The sequence below is a fragment of the Nycticebus coucang genome, chromosome 15 (genome assembly GCF_027406575.1).
Source record: "Nycticebus coucang isolate mNycCou1 chromosome 15, mNycCou1.pri, whole genome shotgun sequence".
NCBI classification, from domain to species: domain Eukaryota; kingdom Metazoa; phylum Chordata; class Mammalia; order Primates; family Lorisidae; genus Nycticebus; species Nycticebus coucang.
In genome coordinates, this window is record NC_069794.1 from 95,036,798 (window position 1) to 95,062,493 (window position 25,696).

At 43.8% G+C, this 25,696-nt stretch overlaps 1 protein-coding gene across 1 annotated transcript in view; it reads right to left on the reverse strand.

The window, feature by feature from the left end:
• The window catches only part of WDFY2 (WD repeat and FYVE domain containing 2), a 196,122-nt gene extending 170,920 nt beyond the window's left edge, over positions 1–25,202 (reverse strand). Inside the window, exon 1 of the mRNA XM_053564038.1 lies at positions 24,620–25,202. Within this exon, the coding sequence (XP_053420013.1) occupies positions 24,620–24,756 (137 nt within the window). The 5' untranslated portion in view covers positions 24,757–25,202. The remainder of the gene's footprint in view (positions 1–24,619) is intronic.
• Between the last annotated feature and the right edge of the window lie 494 nt (positions 25,203–25,696).

The window sequence follows — 25,696 nt, forward strand, 5'->3', positions numbered from 1 at the left end:
CTACATACTGAATGCTGTCAGGACGTGAACTTAATTCTAACCCTGCTAATCACAATGGTTCTTACCTAGAAGCCACAAGAGTGAAATGAAGGTAACTTAATTCATGACAATTGCCAGTCACATTGTAATCGTCAGTCACACTATAAGAAGAAGGAAATTTGGGTAATTTTTCTGATTGAGAATATCTGTTCTTCTATTAAATTTAGAGACATGGCTGCAGAAAGCTTTGTTTGTGCCTTGAGCCATCACAAGCACTCAGGAGCAGTGTCCTGTGTCACAGGTATAGAAACACGTCCCTCTTCAGGAGCGTTAAGACTCGGTCTGAGGGGAGGCCGGTTCCCAGATGTCTGGACCTGTTTTTGCCTCACTTATTCCCTAAACCCTATTTCCCACACTGTATTGGACACTGTCTTAGTTATAGCACCTCAGTTAAAAAATATGAATTCACTTACTCCTGAGGAAGCTGTATGACCCCTTTTTATGATTCTTCTTTTTGTGTGAAATGAGGCCAATATGTGCATGTAAATAGACTGAGTAGAAGCTTAGGACGGAACAAAATCAAATCTCTATTCCAGCCAAGCCTTTCCTGCTCTGATAACATGTCCTCATTGTTAATTATCAACAGCCCTTATATGCCAGCATTTCAGAATAAAAGGCAGGATGGAAAAGTCAGTTTTATAAATCAGTCAACACATGGAACAAGCCAATCGCTTCACTGAAGGTGCCAGCCAAGCTCCAGTTCAGAAAAGCCTATTTGAAACTTCCCAGAGTCGAAACCCAGGTACCAGCGGACGGAACCGCGGTCAGTGACCAAACCCTCCCTGTATGCAGAGATGACATATCCAGCTGCATGTGAGGGAAGTGTGTGGTCACTGCCCGTGAGACTGCACAAAAAGTCTCGTGGATCAAAGATGAGATGGCAGTAACAGAGTCAGATACCCTAAAACCCAGCCACTACCTCCTGCCTCTCCCTGGAAGGGAGAAGTGCACAGTGACGGATTTGGCCAGAAAGTAGAAACAGCCCCACCGTCGTGGGTCCAAATGAGGTCTCCATGAATCCCAGTGACTGTGCAGGGACGGTCGGGGCAATGGAAGCACCTGGCGAGGGTGACTGACAGGGGTCTGCACTCTGGGGGTTCCCTGACACTTCTAAAGAGCTCAGGGGTCACCACAGACAAAACAGCGCTCCAAGCCCGAAGGAGGCAGCAGGGCTGCTCTCCGTTTCAGTCCCACTATTCTAAGTCACGTGCTTTTCTGCATCTGATTTAAAAAGGAAAGATCCAATTTGTGATTTTCTGCAACTAATAAATAAATGTTATTTTGGCAATCTAGGCCTCAATGTTCTGAAACTGCCTCCGGCACAGAGCTACAGGTAAGTTGTACTATGAATATTTTCAAGGTTACACTATCACTTCTGTATTTATTGGACTAAACAAAATGTATTTCTACATTGTATATTCTGCACGGAAAGAAGTCTTTTATCTGTTATGATTAAATTTTTTACAATTAAGTTAAAAAAATTGTGAGCAACTACTTATAACATAAAAGAAATATCCTTCAATATTTTGCTCAAAATGTGACCAAAAATGTATAGCCCAGTTGATAATTTGGTTGTTGTGTATATAATATAAAAGCTATAAATGTCCCCAGAGAGGTACTTTCCACATTTTTATAGCACCTCCAGGTAACCAGCAGGGGCTCCTCCCAGCAGGAAGCAGCATCCCAGGGCCTCTGGCTGCTCCAGGCCCCATCAGGCATTCCCAGCTCACCACACCCGCATTCCAACCCCCCACAATGGAATTTCTGCTACCAATGTTCTAGAATAAAAGCTTTTATTCTAGTATTGGGGTGCTTACAAATTCTTCTAATAGTTCAGTATCTGGTGGCTCTTAAAGGTTGTCAGGAATTAATGGACTTTCTGGTATTTCCATTTGCCAGATTAACTGATGAACTTTAGGGTGGTCCACAGCCAAAACACTTTACAGCAGTGGTTCTCAACCTTCCTAATGCCGTGACCCTTTAATACAGTTCCTGTGGGTTGCGACCCATGGGTTGAGAACCGCTGCTTTGTAGTGATCATAAAAGTCCCAGGCCTATATCCACAAACTCAAGAAACCACAGGTCCCCAAATACAACAATTTAGATGATGGCATTCGCTCCAATATGGGAGTATTTTGCAGGCAGCAAAGGCAATCCTTGAAGACAAGCAGAAGGGGCTGACAGGTACAAAATTCAAATGGAATCATCTGGAGACAAAGCTGCTCCAAACTCAAAACAATATTGGTTGAAAAGTAAAGGAGATGTCCCCCAGTCAAAGTCCTCAGGGGAGATCACACCAGACCTTTACCTCTCTAATATCCAAATTGGTTCATCTAAAAAACTACAATTTATCACACCCCGTGGAATACTACTCAGCCATAAAAAAGATGGTGACGTCACATCTTTTGTAATATCCTGGATGGAGTTGAAAACACATTCTTCTTAGTAAAGTATCACAAGAATGGAAAAATAAACATCCAACGTACTCAATTCTAATAGGAAGCCAGTAGACTATCCAATACATGACTAAGTAGGAGAAAAACTCATTTCAATTCAATTTCGGAGAGGAGTAATAAAGGAGGGGAGGGGCTGGGGTGCTCTCACTGAATGGGGTGGGATTGGCCCACCTTTTGTTTGTGGGGCATAACTACAAGACAACCTCTATCTTAATAAAGTCAAATATTTTGACCTGGTTGAAAAAAACTACTATTTAAAATGACTGAACAGATAAATAAACACCCCCTTCCCATCCTCCCTTGCAGGCAGCTGGTCTTGTGACAAGTTTATGAGCAGATGTGAAGCTGAATGAAAGTCAAAGAGTCACCTTCAGCCATGGGCAGCCTTCAGGACAAAGCCACAGCAGAAAGAGAGAACACAGCAGAAAGAAGAAAGAGCAACCTGTCCATTATATTTTTTTTATTATTTTTTTTAGTAAATCATAGCTCTGTACATTAATGCGATCATGGGGCACCATACACTGGTTTTATAGACCGTTTGACACATTTTCATCACACTGGTTAACATAGCCTTCCTGGCATTTTCTTAGTTATTGGGTTAAGACATTTACATTCTACATTTACTAAGTTTCACATGTACCCTTGTAAGCTGCACCGCAGGTATAATCCCACCAATCCCCCTCCTTCCGCCCACCTCCCCCCTCCCTCCCTTCCCTCTCCCCCTTCCCCATTCTTAGGTTATAACTGGGGTTATAGATTTCATGTGAAAGCCATAAATTAGTTTCATAGTAGGGCTGAGTACATTGGATACTTTTTCTTCCATTCTTGAGATACTTTACTAAGAAGAATATGTTCCAACTCTATCCATGTCAACATGAAAGAGGTTAAGTCTCCATCTTTCTTTAAGGCTGCATAATATTCCATGGTGTACATATACCACAGTTTATTAATCCATTCGTGGATCGATGGGCACTTGGGCTTTTTCCATGACTTAGCAATTATGAATTGGGCTTCAATAAACATTCTGGTACAAATATCGTTGTTATAATGTGATTTTTGGTCTTCTGGGTATATACCTAGTAGAGGAATTATAGGATTGAATGGCAGATCTACTTTTAGATCTCTAAGTGTTCTCCAAACACCTTTCCAAAAGGAATGTATTAATTTGCATTCCCACCAGCAGTGTAGAAGTGTTCCCTTTTCTCACATCCACGCCAACATCTCTGAACCTGTCCAATATAATCTATGGGACCAGTGTCACCTATGTCACCCGTCACTGGCGGATGTGGGAAGCAATGCATGTGTACTTGGCTGGGCCACCCTGATAAAGGCCCCACGTGTAAGACCCTGTTTTCCAACAACAAACGCATTTCCTTCCTGACACGGCTCAGCGTCCTCCCTACAATTCTGCCCCACGAAGCTGAGAGAAGGCGGAGCAGGGAGTTCCAAGGTCGCAGCAGGAATGTCCCTGAGGTGCCTTCTTCTGTCTGTCCTGTCACTTGCTGACTGGCTGGCTGGGCCTTGGTCCAGCCGCTGTGACTGCCGGGAGGCTCCACACTCATCCTCTCCAGCCCCTCCACAAACCCGCCCCGGGAGGCAGCGAGGTCCGCACCAGAGGGCTCCCACTCCACCTGGCTGTATCTGTTTCCTCACCTTTAGAGGGAGAGTAAATTACTATAGCTTCATAAAATCATCTCAAGAATTAAATAAGAAAAGGCACAGAAACGGCTTGACCCAATGTCCAACACAGGGTATCTGCTCAGGAAAAGTTAGCTATTATTAATCACTATTAATATGCCTGGGGCTTCTCCGACTCCTCCCTGAGACAGGACATTCACTATGCCCACATGTGCTTGGCATTATAATTTCATTTTATTTTTTGGGATTTCAGTTTATTAAGTGTATCATAAAATACAACTTAATAAATTCATTTATTGGGGGGAAAATCTCTTTCATGGAGCTATGTGGTTGGCTATGGAGTTTAGAAAATATGATTACCTCAGTTTGGCACCCGTAGCTCAGTGAGTAGGGTGCCAGTCATATACACGGGGGCTTGTGGGTTTGAACCCGGCCAGGGCCTGCTAAACAACAACAACTGCAACAAAAAAATAGCCGAGCATTGTGATAGGCACCTGCAGTCCCAGCTACTTGGGAGACTGAGACAAGAGGATCACTTGAGTCCAAGAGTTTGAGGTTGCTGTGATGCCACCACACTCTACCAAGGGTGACATAGTGAGACTCTGTCTCAAAAAAACCAAGAAAATATGGTTACCATATGGGCACCACTCAGTAAGCACTGGAATATGTCACATAACAATGGCTTTTGCTCAGTGCACATTCATACTGAAATACCTGCCTATTCCCCACTTTACATTCACTACAGGAAACCAGCAGACTACTATCACATCAGCACATGGGGTAGTGCACAGACAATGGCCATCTGAACATGGCAAGTTCTACGTGAACAGATTTCAAGGAAAACAAAGCAATGAAGGTCAGCAGAAAAGCCAGAGTCGATGTTCATGACTCTTCCGCCCTAGGTGCAAGGGCACGGGCTCACTGGTGCTCACACGGCCCCGCAGGGGGTCCTGTTGGACTGCTGACCTTGTGTGCCCTGAGATTCACTCCTTCCCTGCCACCTCCTTACCCCACAGGCTGCACCAGACTCTGCGATGTTCCTGTACCATGACCACATTTCTGGCCACAATTCCAGAAAGGACAGATGACTGTGGCTTGACCAGTAAGTCCTTCCCAAGGAATTCTGGAACTAGGACTAGGAGCCTGATATTGATCTCTCCCAGCTTATTTAGACTGTCACATGGAAAATTCAGGAGCAGCTGGCAGCCATGTTCTGCCATGTGGACTAAGACAGAAGCAGAAGAAGCCAGGGTGAGGGACAGAAGGGTGCAACAGACGTGGAGAAAGGAGTGAGCAGTGGGGAGACGGCCGCCTGGGTCTCTGCAGGCTCCAGGCTTCAGCTCTTTCGTAAGACCCAAATGCATCCCTGTCCTCGGATTCTGCAAGGTATCCAAGTTTCCTGCCAGGGCACGCTAACGACTCCACCCTATGCGTCATCAGAAAATAGATGGTTACAGAGGAACTCTCTCCCTCACTGTGACCTAATCCACAGCAGAAACCTATATTGTTCCACTTTCACCCACTATGTTCTAAGCCATGAGCTGGAGGCCTCAAGAGACCCAGTGATGAGAACCCTAGAGCAGAAGATAAATGATTTCAATGTGAGGCGGTGAAGTCATGAGGAGTGTGCAGGGGGGACGCAGCCATCAGGAGCAAGGAGGACGAGGACGAGCAACAGTGACGGGGCAGTTGGGGCAAGGTGGCCACCCGCAGGCGTTGCCAACCCCAGAGCAGTTTCACAGGGGAAGGCTTAGTAGTTGCTAAAGCAGAGATGCCCGCGGAGGTCCCTAACAGCGCTCATATTACAGCACGAGCAAATCTTACCAGTTTTCCTTCCTCAAAATCTTAAAACCCACAAGTGGAAGAGAGCTTAACTTTTTCAGCATAGCCTTCTGAATTTTACACGTCTGTATAATACTATCGACTTAAAAAAAAAAAAGGCTGATTATTTTTTAAATGCAATTGCTAGAATCTGTTTTTACCTGCTTATTTTTCACTGAAATATTCAGAGCTTCCCCAGGGAAAATGAATTACAAGCTAAGTAACTGTTTTAACCTTAAAACCTTATTTCTTTTGTACTATGACTACTTAACTTTCAAATTGTTACAATTTCGTAGATAAATTCCATTTTAAGCAACTGAACATCTCTGCCACATTGTCCCATTCCCTTGTCACCAACACCGACCTCACCTTCCCACAAGTCTGAGCATGAATAGTAGGCAACAAAATCAACAGACAGATCAACTTTTAAGTAACAATTTTGGAAAAGGAGAAATGAGCAGTGAGGGTGTCATCCAAAAGACCAGAGGGATGGCTGGACAGTAGAAAGGAGAGCTTTACTGGTGACACCACAGTCCTTAGCACGGAGCAAAGTGCTGCTCGCTCTTTGAAGAGGGAAGGGCGGTTGGGTTTTATGCCTCACAGGGCTGGGGGAAAGCCCTACGTTACTTATGAAAGGTCCAAGTCTAAAATGTAAAAACTTCAATCATAACACTTAGGAAAGTGTCTACAACACTAGAAACTACTGAGAACCCAGGAACATGAAGCCTAGACCTTCGTTCACTTAATGAATCAACAACTTGGCGTATGGTGCACAGTTCTTCTAAGTCCAATGCTGGGGTCCATTAATTTAGTAACTACAAAGTATTAAAGAATAAAGAAGAGTATTTTTAAAAAGAAAACAAATGAAAAATTAAAATATGGTAAGAGGCGGGCCACACCCTGGAAAAATACGACCTCCCTGCAGACAAACCCACATGCTGAAGGGCCTCCCTGCAGACATACCCACATGCTGAAGGGCCTCCCTGCAGACAAACCCACATGCTGAAGGGCCTCCGGAGGTCGCCTGGGCCTCTTCTGCTCCCTCTCCTACTCTAAACTGGGAAGTTAAATAATTCAAACTGTTGGAATGTCACAAATTCTTTTGAGCCTTGAGAGAGATGTGGCCATGCAGTCCGAGTCATGTGGCAGGCAGAGGCAACGTCTGCCTTTTACCCAGTAAATAGGAGAGGAAGCATGGGAGGTGAGACCACCTCAGATCGCCGTCCCCCTCCCGAGTAGCAATCTTCCTTGGAATGCAGTGATCTAAACCACATGGCGGTGGCTCCTGCTCTGGTCTTGCATGGAACGTGCAGTAATCATGCTGTGCGCCCCATCTCTGCCTAACAGGTGAAACCTATCTCCTCCACTTTGGAACATCAATCATGTCCGTCTGGTGTCAGTGTCTCTGGTGGCCATCCTCCAGCTCTGTGCTTAAACCTTATACTTAAATCATATTTTCTCAATCTCATTATGTAAGGTTGACAGAACCTTTCAGACCGAGTGAACTTTACTTTCTCAGCCTTTGTCCTACCTTACTCACATAAAGATCAAAGATTTATATATTGTGTAAAGCTGACAGGACAGAAATTTCCCCAAATGGAAGCTCAACAAGAAAAATAAGTTGGAAAAGTCACATTGCAACCAAATTCCACACCACCTTCATCCATTCAACTAGCATGTTAATTCAGCTAACCACATATTCAGAGTAAGCATAACTAACCGCCCTCATTTACTTTTACCTTCTGGAGAAAAAATTATTAATTCTTCAAAACTGTTTAACAACCTAAGCTTAGAAATGTAAGGAAAATTTATTAAACCATTCAAATAAAAATTCAAAAATAATCCAAAAAGCAAAATATAATGAAATAAATGAGCCATTCCCAAAACTTCTCCCCCAGTGAACACTAAAACAGATTACTGAGATTCTAATGACAAGGAATAGAAACTGATTCTGGGAAAGTATTAATCCAGATGTACAAAATAAAAAGCAATAATGTAATACTAAGTTTTTCTAAAATTAGAATTTAAATGTGTTGAAATATGAAGTAGCAAAACAAAGACTCACATCTAAGTCTTCCAGATTTCAGGTTCCCAGCCCCAGAAAGCGCCTCCCGAGTGGGGACAGAGGGATCAATGACTTTCCTAAGTTACCAAAACCCGCCTTTATTTATTTATTTACTGTCCACATCAGGATCTATTACAAAAGGTGTCTTAATTTTTAATGTATGTGCTTTCTTCCCCTACCCCCACCTACGTTTTCAGAAACATGGGCTTCCTGGTTATCTTTAGATTTCCTCTTTTCTTCTTCTTCCAAATAACAAAAAATGGTCTACCAAATAACTCCATAAAAGGGGAAGCCTTTCAGATCCTTACTTTTTTAGAAGCAAGATCTCACTCTGTTGCCCAGGCTGGGGAGGGTACAGTGGCACAGTGAGAGCTCACCACAGCTCACACTCCATGCCCAGACGCCTTTCAGATTTTACAAGGGTCTCATGCACCATCTTCCCACCAGCAGGCGGCCGAGCAGTGTGGACTTCACCTGTCTCGAGGCGCTCAGCTGACCATAGTCCAAGTAGGCAGAGCAGGAACAAGAGTCCACGCGGGAAAATATCAAGGCTGGGTACAGCTGCAGCTTCCCACGTGTCAAGAGCAGCGAGCAATCTGGATTTGTATGTGAAATCCATGTTTAAACCTCGCCTACAAATTCAAAAACTTCTAAATATTTGTCCAAAGGTGGACTTCAGTCCACTAGTTGACAGCTGATACTGCCCAGGCTTCCTGTTGAGAACACTTTAGTTAGAGCTTTATCCCTCCCTAAATTTAGTCCCTGTGGAAAACATGGAATATACAGCCCCTGTCCTGCAGTGGGGACAATGGTTGCACCAATTTAGGATAAGGTACCAAATAAAGAGAGAGTGGAGCCTGCAAAGGAGAACACAGCCCCCCACCCCCACCGGCCCCAGCCCCAGAGACTGCCACAGAGCAAGGCTGGGAAGTGGTGGCGAAAGGATGAGAGAGTTAACTTTACCTTTATATATCCAGAGAAGAGAAAAGGGGGATCAGAACTATAGGAAAACAAACAAGTTAAAGTCCAATCTGTGTATATCCAGGGTGACTCTTAAAATACCCAAGCCCAATGGAAACACAGCGACAGGAAGGCTTACCTTAGAGGTGGGCTGGTGTCACAAACAGAAAATAAAACTAACTCTTCCTCAGCGCCGTCTGTGATCCAGGAAGATCACCTCCGTGAACCCCCCAACAGCCCTAGGAAGAAATCATCATCCCCAATTTGCAGATGAGGAAACTGACACTGCGAAAAACTAAAGTTTGGGAAAGAACCGGTACCTGGAGCCAAACCTGGAGCCAAATCATTCCTTTCCCATTCACTCTCTGGCCTGGATAGAGAGACGAGGTCTAGTATCACAGATAAATAAAGGCAACCAGTAAAGAAAATCTCACTGGTTACAGTAATTAAAGTGGAGAACTGGTATCAAAAAAAGCAAAATGATCTCTAAACCACAACAGAATCAATAAAAGGCCCTACTGTTTTGTGAGAATTTAATTTTTTGATAAAGTAGTTTCAGAAATAAATACAAAATAAAACGTAAGAACTATTCAAGAAGCAATGCCAAAATAATTAACAGCAAATTTCAGAAAAATTAACTTATACTCCCCAATTTATGCCATCCAATAAAATATATTCCAAACAAATTAAAAAGTTATTTTTCATCAAATTATAAATCTAAAAAGAAAAATGAATATTCAATGGCCTGTGGGGAAAGAATTATTTCCGAAAATTACGAGTGACAGAAGAAATTTTAATTGTTAAAAAAAAATGACAGGTTGGGCCTAATGGCTCACACCTGTAATCTCTGCACTTTAGGAGACTGGGGCAGCAAGATCACTTGAGACCAGGAGTTCAAGACCAGCCTGGACAACATAGTGAGACCCTATCTCTATAAAAAATACAAAACACAAAACAAAAAAACCTCCCTGAGCATGCTGGTGCATGCCTATAGTCCCAGCCACTCAGGAGGCTGAGGCAAAAGATCAAGAGATTGCTTGAACCAGGAAGCTGAGGTTACAGTAAGCTATGATCACGCCACTGCACTCCAGCCTGGGTGACAGAGCAAGACCCTGTCTCTTAACAGAGGGGAGGGAAAAAAAAAAAGATAGCTAAATTTATTTATCTAATATTTATTTATGTTTTAAAAGGACTCGTCACAAGCACAACCTCGGATCTCAAACCACCTCCATAAGGAAGTTGGAAGTAGATGCTTTGTCAAAGGTACCCCTGACCTAGCATCAGCTCCAATAGCTAGATTTAAAAGTAAATGTTTCCTGTGTAAAAAATATAAAAAATAAAAAGGCAAACGCCAAAGTATCTGGAAATATAGCAAGCATGCTGTTAACATATTTACTTTGTCTATAGAATATATGTACAAGAAATTGTTAGGAAGAACCAAGAAACCTCAATGGAGAAATGGACAAAAACCAGGAACAGACAATTCACACACAAAAAAATACATAAACAAGCAAATAGAAAAAAATTCACTAATCAGCTAAAAATACAAATTAAACATCAGTCAAGTGCCACCATTTATCAAGCAAATTATGAAGAATTTAAAAACAGTAACACCCATAGCTGTTCAGGTGTGGCAAAACTAATGTTCTCATATGTAATACATTGCCACAAATATTTTAAAATGGCACAGACCTTTTGGAAAGCAAGATGTCAATCTCCTTACAATCTTTCCTAAAGAAATAATCAAAAAAATTAGGGCCAGGAGGACACTTACAAATGCAACAATTTTCATCATAACATTTATAAAACTGAAAATAATATAAATAGCCAAAAATAGGGGATGGATAAATTATGATACACCCTCTAGATTACCAGTACCTTGAGAACAGGATGTAGGAGACCCGAGACCAAGGACATACAATATGTGCATTAAATAAATATGGGCAAATACCAAAGGAAAAACAGACAGCCACTTAAAATGATGGTTACGCTGCTGGCGCAATTCTAAGTGAAGGCAAGAATATATAAGTATACCATTATAATCATATTTTTAAAAACTACATTAGAAAAACTGCCAGAAGAAAATACATAAAATACTAACAGTCACTGTGCTAAGAGGTTGATGCACAGCTATTCTTTATTGTAGTTGTATTATCTTTATTCCAAAAAATAAACATGCTTCAGAGGAATTAGTATTATGATTCCTTAAAATTTAAATTGCTCCTCAGAAATGGGGGAAAAGATAAAAAAATATAATAACTAAGGGAAAATGCATAAACTGTCCACGTAACTCATGTCATAAGGAAATCCGCCCAGCTAAAAAGGAAATTCGTGTAATCAGAGAGTTTAACAACTGACATCATTTAGATGAGAAATATCATTTCTGAGTCCCACCTCAGTAAAGATGAACACATCACAAGAAGCCAAAACACATAGCCACACAAACATCTGCTCAACTTGCTGTAGTCCTAGTTTGTCTGAACACTCTCTGCCTCTGGGCTGAAAGGGTTTCCATGTTTAAACTTTAGAATGTTTATCTCCTGAATTGGAGGCTTCTAGTCAGGCTGAGTCAATTCCATAATCACTGCGGGAGTTTCAGGAAGGCTGAGGGTGGGTGAGGTTGGTGGGGTGTAAGTCCCTGGCTGGAATTCCATCTCTAGAAAACCAAAATTACACAGAGAGAATAAGCGGGCAGTATAAAACTTCAACAGCTTTCTAAAGCACCATCATATTTCAAACTGTTGGTTGCAGCCCTTTAGTGGGTCATGAAATTAATCAGAGGGGTCACAATCAGAATTTTATAAGGGTGACAGCTGAACAGAAAATATCAGTGTGTATGTCACAATAAAAGGATATCATTTCATAAAACTTCTGTTTAAGTTATGTACATGTGTATGGGTGGGAGTATGGAAGTCTTGAGTAGCAACACTAAATATATTCTTTACTATGATTTGTGGTCAAAAACATCTCCAAAGTATTACTCTAGATAACCCAGGCCCTGACATGGGTTCCAGCAAACCACCTGGAGCTAAAGTGGTTCAGGATTTGAAAAACAGGATTCATCCAGAAGCAGGAATGTAGTGAATCCAGTTCAACTGGGTGTTAGGCACCCATACAAAACAAATTCTTCTTTAATACTTTATCCAGGAATAAATGACCACTGCCATCCAAAGGCTGAAGGAAAGCATGGTTTTACAGTTGCACCAGGAAGTGCCCACCGTTGCAGGCGAGCATGCTTTCTTCCCCACGCACCCTTTCCTCCACCTGAGATTTGAGGATGATGTGGCTACGGAGACTTATACAGTCACAAGTGGGCATAGTACCAGAGTCACAGCTAGGAAACCCAACCTCCTCCTTTGCCAGATGGAGAAGCTGAGGCTTAGAGCGAATAAAATGCCCTAGAAAATGCCAAGGTCATGCAGAAGAAAGCTGAGCTGAAACTCCCAGCTCTTTTATAAGAATCCTTAAATTTAAGGCACACAAGAGCACAACGCAGCAACCCCTGCCAAGAGGCGAGCAGACTTTCTTTCCTTTTTCTTTTTTTTTTTTTGTCTTATTGATTAGTTTCTTATATTTCTGAATTAATTTTTAGTAATGACTACATGGAGTGTTTCTTTGGATGAAAAAAGGCCTCCTGCCCTTAAAAAAAAAAGAGTAAATGAAACTGCTTGTTGAAATTGCACAAAAGAAGTGATGCCTTTCTGTGTTAGAGAATTTCTAGGTTAACTGTGGTACTCTCCTTAGGAGACCTGTTCATTCACAAACAAACAAGTGTTGCGTCCTTTCTAATTCTTTCTATCCTGACACTAGCTGAGCAGAAAGGCTTGGCCTGATGGCCATTCTCTTCTCAAGGATGACATTGTATTTTATTCAGTTCAGTGTTACAGCTATCAACAGATCACTACTGCAAGTCTTAAGGCACATTTTATTGATGGAGTTCTAAATGCCACAAAGTATTTTAATTTCCCCCAAACTATTATTTTTAATGACATCAAGATGATTCTCAACAACAAACAGAAAAAAAAAGTCTCTCTCTCAAAGCCAAACACAAAGTGAAAACAGACAGCCAGGGAAAGACACAGGGAAGAGTCATGTTTCCTTTTTACAAGTTTTGATTTTGTTTGGAAATTACCATCTCTAAAGTCTCTTCTACCTACTTACATCCTGTGATTTTTACCTATTTTTTCTTTTTCAAAGTAAGTTTAGTAACACTTGAGGTATCACATAGCCTCAGGATTTCATGATCTGAGGATCACTCATTTTAGGAGTGTCAAATTGCCACCCTAACATTTCCCACGGTGTTGCAATATCCAGATGAATGTACAGTAATTAAAACCTATGAGGTCCTGGAAAGAAGCCGGTTGAACAATATAAAAGTAGGAAATTCAGAAGAACCACCAGGAGCTTTCAGGTCACACAAAGCTAAACCTCCTCTGCACCCAGCCTACTTAAACAAGCTTTCCATAAATGACCTTTTCATAAAACACCAATCTGTTTCTGACCTTTACAGACACAGAAGCAGCTGTTCCCATACATTTGCTGGCATGAAAACTTGCCTCCTGTTCTGAATTCAGAGTAAAGGTCTAATATTCAACAATTATACAGGATAAATTCCCTCTCTGGAACCTTGAAACCAGCAAGCTGTTACCACCAAGTGATAAGTCTCATATGCACAGTTGAAAGTTTATTAATTCTATGCCATTAAATAGAAACTTCACACTTTCAAAAATTAATATGGATGGATTCTAATCGTGCTGACTTTAGAGAGCTCACTCCATCACTCTAAGAAATCTTCAACTTTCAGAACTCTGCTTACACTACAAGAAACACTTTGATTTGCATTTTGTAAAAGAAATTTATGCGAATGTTGTTATAGGCATGGTACATAAAACATCAGGAGCTCACTGAATTCAGCCAAGGTCTAATAATTATTAGTGAAACGGCTGAAGCAGAGAACTGAGATAGTGTAATTCACAATGGAAATAATTAATGATAAATAACCAATACTACGAAGATTTATAAGATGAAATGAAACTTTAACATATCTTTTCAAGAAATAGTCCAATAGTCATGGAATAAAAGTAGTTCAAAGTTGGTAGTTTATAGGCCTTCCAGATAGGAAAAAATCCAACTCTTCTTCTGCCCCATTTCCAGTTCCATCCCACGTTGTATTGTTACCCTGGCCTAAATTCAACACCTTTGCTCACAGAAACTCACAACATCCTCAGGTCTATTCCAGTTCAAACAGGTCATCACCAGACAATCGATTCAAGAACATAGAGTATATACCGCCTTTGAGCTAGGCACTGGGAATAGCTCAGATCTCTTTATAGTCAGATAAAAATCTGACCCCCTTTTGCCAAGTACCTGAGTTCTGCCCTCAGAGCTTACAGAAAACACAGCTATGTTGCATAAATTCTGGTCCTGAAAGAAGTCAGACTATAATTAGGCAGTTCCCCAGAGCCCCCCTCCCAGTGCCTTCCTCCCCTTCAATTCTCTCTCCTACAGACTCCTCCCCACCTCCTACCACCACACACAGGTCTCTTTACTCAGAAAAAGAGCCCCAAATTCTTGCATCCAGAGGTTTCATAGTTACCCACTGTGGACACTGACTTCCAGATTCCTCAAAGTATGAAGACATGTAAAGCTCAATTCTAAACATTCTAGTGCTTCTCAATGATCTAGAGTTTTCTTTCCCCTCTACCTAGTATGCCCTTTCTGCTACCCAACCTTTTCACATGAACTCCTACTCACTCTGCAAGACCCACCCAAAAAAGAGATCTATGGTCTTCTCTGACCAGTATAGTACAAGAGATTCTTTGGCCACCCCAGAGGTACCTGTCTTCAGAACACTGTTGTTGACTCCTGGGTAGGGAAAAATTTCCTATAACTGCCTAATAGAAACTACTTAGTTACTGAGACTTTCTGGATAAATGGTAAGATTACTGACCTCTGTTAAGATATACATATAAAGAACTTACTAAGATAAAGGTCTGTGGCTCGGCACCTGTAGCTCAGCTGGAGCTGGCGGGTTCGAATCCAGCCCAGGCCTGCCAAACAACGACAACTACAACCAAAAATAGCTGGGCATTGTGGCAGGTGCCTGTAGTCCCAGCTACTTGGGAGGCTGAGGCAAGAGAATCACTTAAGCCCAAGAGTCGCAGGTCGCTGTGAGCTATGATGCCACGGCACTGAGACTCTGTCTCAAAAAAAAAAAAAAAGTCTGGAAGGCACCAGGTCCCACCTGGTGAAAGGTCCTCCTGGCTTTCATCACTTGAAGAGGCTGCCACTAAACAAAAAAGTCCTTGCTAAGCTGCAAACTAGACATAAGTCTTGACCAAATCAGAGCAGAGATGTCTGAGAGGAAGCTCTTAAGGAAGGAATGTTGAAGTGACACTCAGGAAAGGCGGTCCAAAAAGAAGCTGGAAAATTAGGAATTTAAAGTATCAAAGTTTGGCACGTCCTTTGGGGACAGAATCCAGCTACAACCAAAGCAAAGATACACTAAGGGAAGGCCGGCAAGTTCCTGGAACAGGCTCTGTACTATGGTAGTGATACAGAATTCCCCCCGCCCCATTCCAGGCTGGACAGGGGACCCCAGTTTTCCTAGGCTTGGGCAAGTTCATGCAGGAACACCCTGACCTGCCCTGAGCTGGAAGGACTGCGTTCATTCTTTTGTCAATAGCGCTCATTAACGATGAAAAGGTGTTTCTATTTGTCAAGTCCCAGCCAAGTGTAATTCTCAAGACCTAATACCCCTAGATCTGCAGTTCTCAACCTGTGGGTCGCAACCTCTTTTTAACAAGGAAAATACACTATAGCATTAGGAAGGTTGAGAACCACTGCCCTAGATAAAAGAACCCACACAGAGACTCCCCCAGTTATAGTTTTTTCCCACTTCCGGCTCTGGTGTTTTTTACTTCTTCTGTATTCCTTTCTAACTTCTAATAAAAATCGTATCTTACCACTGATTTGTGGTCCGTGGGTTCATTCTTCGAATCCCCGAGACCAAGGACTTACTGAAGAGTGAAATTCCAGTATCATATTTGAGGGCTCATCTGGGATTGAAGATCCGTGGTAAACAATGGGACAGCTTCTCTCTATCCTGTTTTTCTTAATCATGATAATGGAGACTAATAATTTTGATGCCCATCAGCCAGTAAATGTGCCTAGTGTGACTGCTGACCTCCAGGTCATAGGTGAGAGGCTGTCGGGGAAACAACTTCCTTTTTTTTTTTTTTAAATATATGGAACACTTCACGAATTTGCGTGTCATCCTTGCACAGGGGCCATGCGGGAACGAACTTTCTAATTCCCCTCGGCTCCAGAAAGGAGTCGAAGGAAATGTTAGAAGACTTTTGAAACTATTGTACATTGACTACTTTTCTCTGGTGGTAGCACCCAGAGGCCCTGACCCAGGACACAGGAGGCCCTTCAGAAAGTCACGCTCCACCAGCTCTTAACTATCCTCCCTCCTCTTCCATGGTCCCCAACTTTTCCGATTTATCTCTATAATCTCTACAGACCTCTTCTGCTTCTCTCTCCTTGTAGTTTACTTGCTTGGTTTGAATGTTGGTAAAGGATTGCTTTATATACTAGTTAAGTTTGTACGGGCTCATTCCGGTATTTTTCGGATGTTTTTAGTGTGCTTCAAATGTTGTAGGTGTGTTGTAAGGTCGTTTTTAAAGCCTTTCATTGCAAAATTAAATAACTCACTTGGCTCTCCATGTATCTGAGAAAAAGCTGAATTATGTTAACAGTTAGAGGAAAAGAAAAGGACAAACAAAGGACAAACAAAGGGCAAATGACTCCCCTACACGGCTTCTCTGGGCAACTAGAGGCCTGTGAAGGGAAGCCCAGGGCAACTCCCCAAGGCAAGAATGGCCCTAAACCCTCAGCTACAGTTCAGTCTCTTAAAAATTAAGAAAGGCAATGAAAATGACCCTGGGTATTTGACTTCTTCTGGTTTATTGGTATAAATGGGAAAGTTTAAAATACTTCCAGGTTTCTGTAAGACTTCAGCTAATTGTAACTAACTGTAATGCAAAAATTTTAGACTGTCTCTCAACCCTGAGTTTATGGTTACCTTGCTAAAGTTTGGGGGAAGAAAGGAAGCTAGGAAGCATAGTATTTAAGACCTGCTGGTGATAAAAAGCCTATTTTCCTTTGTTCCTGGGAATTTAGAAGAAGCTTGTAGAAATAATGAAAGGTTAAATGTGCAAACACTGCACAGCCGTTTTCTCCAGGGCAGGGCTCATCCCCACTTTGCTTGATACTCTGGAAAAGGCGCAGAAGGGGCAGAACTTGCATCAGGTGGGAACCAGGCTCCGGGATACCTGATTTCCTCGGGCTGTGCTGCCAGCAAGTAACAAGCACAGGAGAGCCAGCGGGTACTAAGCACTACACTGGTAAGAGTGGCTAATTCAAGACAAGCCCAGGGGCTGAGGAGGCCACTCTCTTTAGGGATTCTTCCCCAAGCACTGGAAGGATGCTTCCTTTTGTTTGGCCAGAAGGCTTCCTGGGTTTGTCAGAGGACGCTTTGACAACCCAGGAATACAGGGTGGGATTGATTAATACGCTGGACATTTGTTCTTTCCCACAGATGGGTAATGTTCTCTCTCTGAGAACACCCAGGTAACAAGTTCTTTTGCCAAGAGAACTGTCATCAGGTGGGACCAGGCTCCCAGATACCTGATATTTCAACCTGTGCTGCCGGCACACCCAGCTGGGCTATGTTGGGACATGTTTGATTCCCCGGACGCTAAAAAAAGAATGTTTTTCTTCTGCACCCAGGCCTGGCCTCAGTATCCACTCTCCACTGGTAAAAAATGGCCCCCAGAGGGTACTTTAAATTATAATACCATTTTTCAGTTACTTTTTGTAAACAAGAAGAAAAGTGGTCTGAAGAAGAAAAGTGGTCTGAAGTGCCCTATGTGTAAGCTTTCCTTTTCCTTAGAGACAACCCCCAACTGTGTAAGACAGATTCAGCCCCGCTGGCTATAGTGACTTCCCCAAATGGTCAGGGATTCCCGAGAGAGATGCTATCACCATCTAGTTCAAACCCACCATCTACCTCTCCCACACCTTCCTCCTTGTGTTTAGAAACCCCCAGGAGGGAGGCTGCCCCCAGAGTTTCTTCTGGTCCTGCTAGAGCCCCCAGAAGGCCACCATATCCTTCTTTGTGCCCCTTGCTTGAGACTGCGGGTGGTGAAAGAAGAAGTGAGTATACACTCCGTTTTCTCTGGCAGATTTAAAGCAAATTAAGGTTGATTTGGGAAAAATTGCCCATAACCCCAATAAGTACACAGATATTCTCCAGGGGTTAGGACAAAGCTTTGACCTCTCTTGGAGAAATGTAATGCTACTACTAGATCAAACTTTAACTTTTAAGGAAAAAAAATGAAATTTCAGATGAAGCTAGAAAGTGGGGTGACTTGTGGTTCACGTCCAACACTGATGGCAGTAGGTCTCCTGAGGACAGGGACAGATACCCCACAGGAAGACAAGCAGTTCCCTTTGAGGATCCCGAATGGGACCCTGAGAAACAAGGTGACTGGTGGCGTAAACATTTTCTAACATGTATCCTGGAAGGTCCATGTCAATCCAAGTAAAAGCCTATGAAATATTCTAAGTTTTCTACTATTAACCAGGAGCAAAATGAGAGTCCCTCAGCCTTTCTTGAATGGCTTAGGAAGGCGATGAGAACGCATACTCAGTTGATACCCAACTCTTTATAGAGAGCCAGATTATTTTTAAAAATAAATTTATCACTCAGACGGCCCCAGATATTCGAAGAAAACTCCAGAAATTGGCTCTAGGCCCAGATCATAAACTAGAAAATCTTCTTAAAACGGCCACTATGGTCTTTTATAATCGAGATCAGGATGAAGGGAAGGAAAAAGAGAGAAGGGATTAGAAAAGAATGACAGCTCCAATAATGGCACTCCAACAAACAGGCACCATTCAGGGCAGAGGGAAGCCAGAGGAGCTAAGAACAAGTGCTTCCAATGTGGTCAGATTGGCCACTTCAGGAAAGACGCTTCCGGCAGGATGGCCAGTCAGGCAAGCCACCGGGCCCCTGTCCAGAGTGCAAGGGTGACCACTGGAGGGTAGCCTGTCCCCAGAGGCGAAGGCCTCCTGGGACAGTGATCCCATCAGCACCCAAACTGGACTGAGGATGCCCGGGGCAGATTCTCATGGCTCCAGCTTGTGTCATGACCACTCAAGAGCCCCGGGTTTGCCTTATAGTGGAGGGCCAGGAAACAGAATTTCTTCTGGAGCAACTTTTCTGTACTCCTCTCTAACCCTGGTCTTTTATCCCCCAAATCTGTAACGATACAGGGGGTGTCCGAAAAAACAGTTACCAAATTTTTCTCTCAGCCTTTAAGAGGCAATTGGGGTGACTGGCTGTTCTCTCACGCCTTCCTAATCATGCCTGAAAGTTTTGGTCCCCTTTTGGGGAGGGACATACTAAAAGCAGGAACAACCATTTATATAAATATGGGACAAGAACCTATACTGTGCCTTCCCTTATTAGAGACAGAAATTAACCCAGAAGTGTTGGCTACCGAGGGACAGGTGAGAAGAGCAAAATATGCTCAACCAGTCCAAATAAGTTTAAAAATCCCACCATTCATCCCAATCAAAAGCAATATCTTCTAACAACAAACACTAAAAAGGGACTAATGCCCATAACACAGGATCTAAAGTGACAAAAATTATTAATACCTTTCAGTAGCCCGTGTAACACTCCTATTCTAGGAGTGCCAAAGCCAAATGCAACTTGGAGACTAGTCCAAGACCTGCACATTATAAATGAAGCAGCCATCCCTCTCCATCCTGTGGTTCCCAGTCCGTATACTTTATTATCTCAAATCTCTGAAACAGCTGCCTGTTTCAGTCCTAGACTTAAAAGATGCCTTCTTCTGCATTCCTCTCCATGAAAATTCCCAATGCCTTTTTGCTTTTGAAAACCCCTCTGACTCTAACACCCAGCTCACATGGACTGGGTACCCTAACATTTCACTCCCAGGGATTTAGGGACAGCCCTCACTTGTTTAGACAAGCCCTAGCCAAAGACTGGAGTCATTTTTCATATCCTACAACGACTCTTATTCAGTATGTGGATAACATTCTTTTAGGAGGGCCAGGTGCAGAGGAATGCCACAAAGCTACCCAAGCTCTATTAAACTTTCTGATTGTGGGTACAAAGTTTCTAAGGCTAAAGCCCAATTATGTGTACCTAAAGTTCACTATTTGAGTCTCCAACTTTCACAGAGGAAGAAAGCCTTGGACAAAGAAAGACTAAGACCAATATTGGTTCATCCTAAACCTCAAACTCTCAATCTGCTTCGAGGCTTCTTAGGAATTACAGGCTTTTACAAACTCCGGATTCCTAAATATAGTAAAATGGCTAAAACCACTTGTTCAAAAAAGGAGTGCCTGATCACTCTAGAATGAGAATCAAAAAACAGATAACAAGGACTTGTGACTCTTCCCTCTAATTCACCTTCCCTAACCCCAACTTGGGAAGGCCCCTTTTCTGTTATCTTGTCTTCTTCGACAGCTGTTAAAGTTACGGGAATAGATTCCTGGATACATCATTCATGAGTAAAATCCTGAAACCCGCCACCTTCTACGGAAGCAGACCAGGAAGAGAATCAACTACAGTCCACCTACACTTGTGAGCCTAAAGACAATTTGAAATTATTATTTACAAGACAGCAAGAAGAGTGTTAATACAATTTTCTCTCAAAATCAACCCCCTCCTCTCACTGTTCTAACCTTGCCTTTTGACGTACTAATCAGATGTACGTTTTTCAGAAATAATATCATCAAACCACAAACAGTGAAAAGGGTTCCAGTCCAGACCTGACTCTATTGCGGACCCCTGGATCACCCCTCATCTGAAGAGACCCTAACTGTCCCCTTCTTTAATACAGGGTTCCCTCATTACAGCCTGGACAAGGGACCCCAGGTTTCTGGGCCTGGGCAATTTCATGAAGAAAATACCCTAACATTTTACTCCAAGCTAGAATGATCAACCCAGATGTCCATTTATTGTGAACCCTGGATCAACCTCCTCTGAGGAGCCTCTAACTGCTTCCCCATATCACCGTCCATCTACAGCAGGAAGCAGTTTAGAGCGGTCAGCGGCCCTTTTCCCTAACAGCAGTTAGAGCTTCTATTCGGAGAAGGAAGATTGATACAGGATTCTCCCCTGCCTCCCATTCAAGGCTGGACAGGGGACCCTAGTTTTCCTAGGCTTGGGCAAGTTCATGAAGGGAACACCCTGACCTTCTGCCCTGAGCTGGAGGGACTGCATTCATTGCTTTGTCAATAACACTCATTAAGGATGAAAACATGTTTCTATTTGTGGAGCCCTGGCCAAGTGTATTTCTCAAGACCTATTACCCCTACATAAAGACCTCACATAGAGACTCCCCAGTTAGTTCCCTTCCCCCACCAGAAGCTCTGGTGCTTTTTACTTCTCCTTTCTAACTTCTAATAAAAATCCCATCTTACCACTGATTTGTGGTCCGTGGGTTCATTCTTCAAATCCCCAAGACCAATGACCTACTGGAGAGCGAAATTCCAGTCTCAGTGGCAGGAGAAATTTTTACTTGTAAGTCATGTTGTTTGATATATTCCTTATACTCCCTTGTATTTCCTTCTTTGATACTGAGTAAAGTTCCAAACTCTCTTAACTGTGCTAAGCTGAACTTTGAAGGCAAAGGTTTTTGTCCATTCTTGGGCTTAAAGATCTGGGTATTATCAGCAACTACTGAGGGCAGTGAAAGGGTAAAAACAGTAATCCAAGTCAAAGAATCCTCCAAAAGAAGGTAAAGTTCAGGGGACAAGAAAGACCGTGGAATCTCATCATTCTTCCCCATCTGAAAATTCTTCTCAATACTAAATCTTGGATGTAATGACAATATTTTTCTAAAATTTCGCCCTACTAAATTGTGAGCATCTTGAAAAGACCTTATCATTTCCATCACTGTCATGTACACAGGTAACCTGGAACACAGTAAGAATCCAAATACATGAAGTAAGGCAAGGACTTCCACTTCCAGAGTTTAAGGCTCTCCAAAGGCCACCCAGTCCCAAACTCTTCCTATGAGTCCACATTTATCCACATATAGGCTTCATAAGTCATCATATAATTCACTCTACAAATATCAACTAAATGTCTACACTAGTTAAGAGGTGGTGCTTTTACAAGCAGCAAAAAAAAATATCAGTCACTAATAAAACAAATGTCTTTGAGGGGCTACTATGTGCCAGACACTGTGAGGCCCTAAAGATGATGCAATGACTAAAACACCCAAAGCTCCAGAGGGAGATCACAGAAGAGAAGGGAGAAGGGACGGGAAGTACGTGAACACTGTATAGAAGTATTTAAAATGGAAAATGTTACAGAGAAGTCAAAAACAGAAACAAGTGATTCTTAACAACCTATGGAACACTGCCATTCAGGTCTGAGCATTATTTGTGGCTTCACCTTAGAGTTCAGGAATAAAGATTTCTAGTTTCCAGCCAAAGCAGTTAATGGTCACGGGTTTGTAGATTGTGATGAAAATCAATATTCTATTTTCGTATCTTTAGCATTGCATCAAGTGACATCAACACTGGATTTTGAAAAGAACACAGATCAATTCTTTTAACGAAAACAATAACTGAAACTGAGCTCTAAATAACAAAGTTATTTTCATGTTCGAGTGTATGACCCAAGGAAGCACAGAACTGTCAACTTGCTACTTCCCTCAGACAAATACAATACAATGGGAATCAGAAGTTTCAAAACTATATTAAAGGAGCTTAGGTTTCACTACCTTTGGCTTTCTCTTACCACATTCAATAAATTTACTTATGAATTCTCTACAACCGTTAGGAATTGATCAGTCCATGTCTGGTAGTTACAGCCTGGGAAAACTCATTTACTAATATATTCCGTGAATATATGTTATGGGACATATTCCATAAAAACAATTTTATTATTATTATTTTTTTTTTAAGAGACAGAGTCTCACTTTATCACTCTCGGTAGAGTGCCGTGCCGTCATAGCTCACAGCAACCTCCAGCTCTTGGGCCCAGGCAATTCTTTTGCTTCAGCTTCCCGAGTAGCTGGGACTACAGGCACCCTCCACAATGTCCGTCTATTTTTTGTTGCAGTTTGGCTGGGGCGGGTTCGAACCTGCCACCCTAGGTATATGGAGCCGGTGCCCTACTCACTGAGCCACAGGCACCGCCCCATAAAAACAATTTTATATTCAGGAATTTCTAGGTCCAGAAACAGTTTTTTTAAATAGGATTTTGCCTCTATGAAAAAATTAAACTCTCTCAAAAGGCTTCACTGTGAATTTCAAAAAGGCTCTTATATCCATGTAGTCCATTCCAACCACGAGTTTTTGTTCATTGCAGACGGCACGCCACTGATGTATGTTCACAATGTTTTCCCCTGGATCTGAATAAGAAATTAACCAGGTGCCTTTTGTATTGAGCATGATGTAGACAGGAACATGTCACTAATACACTCATCTTACTAATGCTAAAGAACCTAAGATACGAACAAACCTATCAAGAAAAATTTTTTGAGGCTATATGCAAGTGCCGATATGACATAAAGACAGTCATGAACACTCTGATGCTTTACCTCTGCAGTTTTAGGAGTCACCAAGGAAGAATATTCTTTACCTCGTCGTGATTTCAATGTGTATTAAAAAAAAAAACAAAACTAAAAGCACTGCATGCAACTACAGTGTTACATTTTTTAGCACCCTTACATGTACTACCCAAGTAATGATTTCTGATAAATTACTGTAAGTAGTACTATAGTAGAGCAACTTTTCTCTAATAATTACCTTCTTCAGCCTTATTTATGCAGATTCAAGTTAAAGCAAAAACGCAAAAGAATATTGAAGGCAGAACAACTAGCTCCACTTCTGCAAATTAAGTAAAATTGAGCAAAAGAAAGGAAACAAGCGAAGGGAAGGAACTCACGAGCTATTTGCAGCAGTGATCCGTTGCAAGTTCTCCGCGCTTCCCCTTGAGCTCAAAGAGTTAAGGAAAAGAGAGGAAAGGAACGAAGACGCTACACAGAAGCCTAAAGTTACTCTTTCACAACTTGGCGTATTCACTGAATTCAGTGTAAGATGTCTGTAACATCTGGATTCGTTAGGAAGGTCTGAGGAAAAAGTGGCATTTGCTTTCTCAGTTGGAACCCTAAGAACTGTACCAGAGAGTCCCCAAAAGCCCTCAGTTATCTTCGAGAAGCAGCTCGGAGCATCCTTCCCAAGCTCACATCTTCAGGGCCAGGGAGCTCCTCCCTCTTTCCCTCGCGTCCTCAGGGACGCACCAAGGTCCGGCGTCCCGTGCACCGTTAGCCTGAGGGCCACCCGGGCTCCCGCAGGCGCCACCAGCCGGGGCGAGGCCGGAGCGCACACCGCAGTCGGGGCTCGGCTTCCCGGAGCCGCGCTGCGGCGGCGGCGGCGGCGGCGGCGCGCAGCTGGAACCCGCACTGGCTGGGTGAGCGCTGGAATAAAACTTCGGGCAGCGCGTCTGCCCTGGCGCGCCCCAGGCGGCACGGTCCCGACGCGGGCTCCGAGACCCTCGGCGCGTCCCGCCCCCAGTCCGTACCTGTCCTCCGAGACGCTGATGACGCCCTCCTCCTTGGGCACGATCACGGCCATATTCACCACCTCCTGGGACCCCTCGACCCGCTGCAACAGGATCGGTTTGCGGGTCAGAGGCTTGGGCTGGATCTCCGCCGCCATCGGAGGAGGGGGCGCGCCGCGAGTGCCGCCGCCAAATGCGCCGCGGGGCCGGGCTGGGGAGACTCTGGCTGGCCCGAGCGGGACGCCGGCAACCAGCGATCATAGCCTGGCCGCCTCTCGCGGGAACAACTCTGCGCTCACCGCTGCGGGCACCAAACCCACCACCACCGCGGCGGCAACCCGGTGCCACTACCAGAGGAGGGGGCGGAGAGCCGGGAGGCGGGGCCTTGGGGGCGGGGCCTGCCGCTGGGGCGGCCGCTGGTGGCGTGAGGGCGGCTCCACTTCCGGGGGTGGGGGCGGGAGAAGGGGAAACCTCAAGCGGGAGGCCGGCGGTGGCGGCCCAACGCGCGTGCGTCAGCCCACCAGTCCATTTTCCCGGCCCCTTCCCAATGCCCGACGCCGGGCGGCACCCTTAGGACGCATGCGCTTTCCGTTCCCCGCGGTCTTCTCCGCTCTCTCCCTTCCACACCCACTGTGGAGGCTCCTCCTCTAATCTCCCGTCCACGCGCAGGCACACGCTCCGGGGAACGCGCCTGCCGGAAGCCCCGCCCCCTCCAAGCCCCGAAAACGGGGCGGAGGTGGGGCCGGGAAAAGACGGTCCCACGCCACCGGAAAGAGAGGAGGTCTGCAGGAGGAAAAGGGACCCGACTAGTTGGGACGGGTCTAGGCATGCGCACGGGCTACCAGCCTTAGCGATCTTAACGATAAAGCGCGGCAGCGAGGCCGCTTACTGCGCCCGACATGCACCGCGCCGCGGCGGCCGTGCCACCTAGTGGCCTCCTGGGAGTTGTAGTATTTTGGAGCCTCCGCCCCTGTGTCCTGGAATAACCTGTCGTCTCCTTCCTTGCGCTCTGGCTGAGCAGGACATCTCCAATTCCTAGGTCAAGCCGCTGCCCAGAACAGTGGCGCGTCAGGTACAGGGAAAGAACAGAATCTCATT